The following is a 2,189-nucleotide window of genomic DNA, read 5'->3' on the forward strand; positions in this document are numbered from 1 at the left end:
TTCTGCTATGACAGTTATGTCACCAACACTGTCCAAGACCTAGAAAAGGGGCCCTCAAATTTTGACCTTCAACAACAGAGATCCAGATCAAGCTATTGCGGGGGAATAGAGATAAATTGACAAAAAACAAAAATTGAGTGAGAAAGAGAGAAATGAGTATCTAATTGTAATTTAAGCGAAGCTTCATTTGAACATATATGAACTGTTCTTGACAGTTTCTATCTTTGGTGAACATTCTCAATCAATAAAGATCAAAGCCTTAAAGGGTTCTTTCTGGTCGTGGAGTAAGCAGGATAACATTCTGTTATTCGTGTTCGAACCACGTAAAATCTATGTCCATTTATCTTTGATTGTTTTAGTTCATATTATTTGATGTAGATTGAGTTCTACACTAATTGATCTACTCTGTTTTGTGTTTTATCATTATGTTCTTGTTCGAGTCATCCGCAAAATCCTCATTTATATGTATAACTCATCATCACATTAGCAAATTGGTTAGAAAATATGAGCAAAATGTAACTGAAAAATATATATTTACAAAAAATTATATAATTATGAAGAATTTTTGCAACAAAATAATATTCAGGGTCAAAACTCTATGATAATGTTCGGACCAAGGGAACAACATTAATTTCCTTTAAATTAAATTTAATTGCAAAAAAAAAAAAAACTTAATCAAATTAATCTTGAGAGCAACATGTAATAAAAATTAATTAAATAAATATCCGATGGGAAAAGCAGCAAAACCGTATCTATGTAATGTGTGATGAAGGTATGAATTTTCTAAAGTTAGGAAAATTGTGATTGAAACCATTAAATCATCAACGGTTCTGATCTCTGCTTAGTTTGCAAATCTCTAAAATTGTGTTGGAGGAATTTTCAACGTCTGTGATCGCATCATTTTGGAGCCTCTGGATAGATGTTATGACCGCCGTTGATCTTGACTCTGATTGACCATCATGATCACGATCACGACCATCGTCTTCATCATGAGCAGCATCACTAGCAAGAGGTCTCGCAGATGATCTGTAGTCTTCACCAGTCAATCTTGGCCGTTTATTCAATGGCCTAACTGAAGATGTCGCCTCATCATTAGCCTGAGAAAAGAAAATTAACTTCTGTTTGGCTCTCAGGAAAATTTTAGGGGAAAAATAAATTACAAAGTGAAAGATGATTTCACTTACATCAGAATGCAGATCAGCATTTTCTAGCCGTCGTTTTGAATTGGAAAACCTATCCTCGTCGCTACTGGATGAAGATTCCGCCATAGGTGGTGGTGACGAAGATGAAAACGACCATGGAACCACCTGGTTCTCTCCTTCCTCATCAAATTCATCTTCGTTTAGACTAAACACACCATCATTGTAATCATCTTCATCACTAATATCGGTTTCGTTCTCTGTATCTTCTTCATCCTCATCCTCATCATTTCCGCCACCACTTTCATCACCGCGACCTTGCTCAAATTTTCTGTTGTGAAAATCAACGCAGCTTTCGCAGACAGAGACCGTGGGAGTAAGCTCGGCACCAGAGGCCATCCATGGAGTCGGAAAATTGCAAACATGACAGAGGAGACTCCTGGAGTGTTTGGCCACCAAGAAATTGGCTCCGTGAACTTTCTCATCACAGTCCCAGCATAAGCTTGCCTGATCCGATTCACAGTACATCCTAGCTCGTAGCCCACAAAGTTCACAATCTTTCATTTTGTTTGTTGGTTTCTCTCTTTCTCTCTCTCTAAACTTTTTCTCTCTTTCACTTTGTGTCTCTATGATCTTGGAGTGTAGAAGAAATATATGGTAAGATGGGTAAAGGTTTTTATTGAAGAAACCAAAATATTTTTTGGTTATACTTTTTTTGTCGTTTTGCTTTTCATAAATTCTGGATATTTTGGTCATTTCACAGTTTTGTTGAGTGCTCTTAATAGTTGTTTTTTTTTGAGGAGTTATATTTATACCCCAAAAATTTCTAAGTACACCCCATTTTAATAATTTTTATTTTATATAAAATTTATATCTTTAATTTTACTAAGTATTTTTAACTTTTTTCTTTCAATTTATATTCTTAAAAAATATACCTATCAAACAAAATTAAATTTTAAAAGTAAAATGCACCTATTATTAAAAAAAAAATAAACTTAAATAATTTTAAAAAATTATTCTTAATATTTTTTAAATTTTTTTCTTAATATT

At 33.6% G+C, this 2,189-nt stretch overlaps 1 protein-coding gene across 1 annotated transcript; it reads right to left on the reverse strand.

Annotated features, from left to right (window-relative positions):
- Positions 1-533: 533 nt before the first annotated feature.
- On the reverse strand, positions 534-1,802 carry LOC115695974 (B-box zinc finger protein 21). Its single transcript, XM_030623088.2, has 2 exons — positions 1,185-1,802; positions 534-1,097 (listed from the first exon to the last, which is right to left on the reverse strand). Exons 1-2 carry the CDS (start codon positions 1,701-1,703, stop codon positions 822-824), a joined length of 795 nt encoding a protein of 264 aa, XP_030478948.1. The 5' UTR covers positions 1,704-1,802; the 3' UTR covers positions 534-821.
- Positions 1,803-2,189: the final 387 nt, after the last annotated feature.

Source organism: Cannabis sativa, chromosome 6 (assembly GCF_029168945.1).
Source record: "Cannabis sativa cultivar Pink pepper isolate KNU-18-1 chromosome 6, ASM2916894v1, whole genome shotgun sequence".
Lineage (NCBI taxonomy): Eukaryota > Viridiplantae > Streptophyta > Magnoliopsida > Rosales > Cannabaceae > Cannabis > Cannabis sativa.

Excerpts from the sequence above, each read along its gene's own strand:
- LOC115695974 (XM_030623088.2), bottom strand. The coding sequence starts at position 1,703 with ATGAAAGATTGTGAACTTTGTGGGCTACGAGCTAGGATGTACTGTGAA. Across the intron at positions 1,098-1,184 it reads ATGCTGATCTGCATTCTGAT|GCTAATGATGAGGCGACATC; the intron begins GTAAGTGAAATC and ends TTCTTTTCTCAG.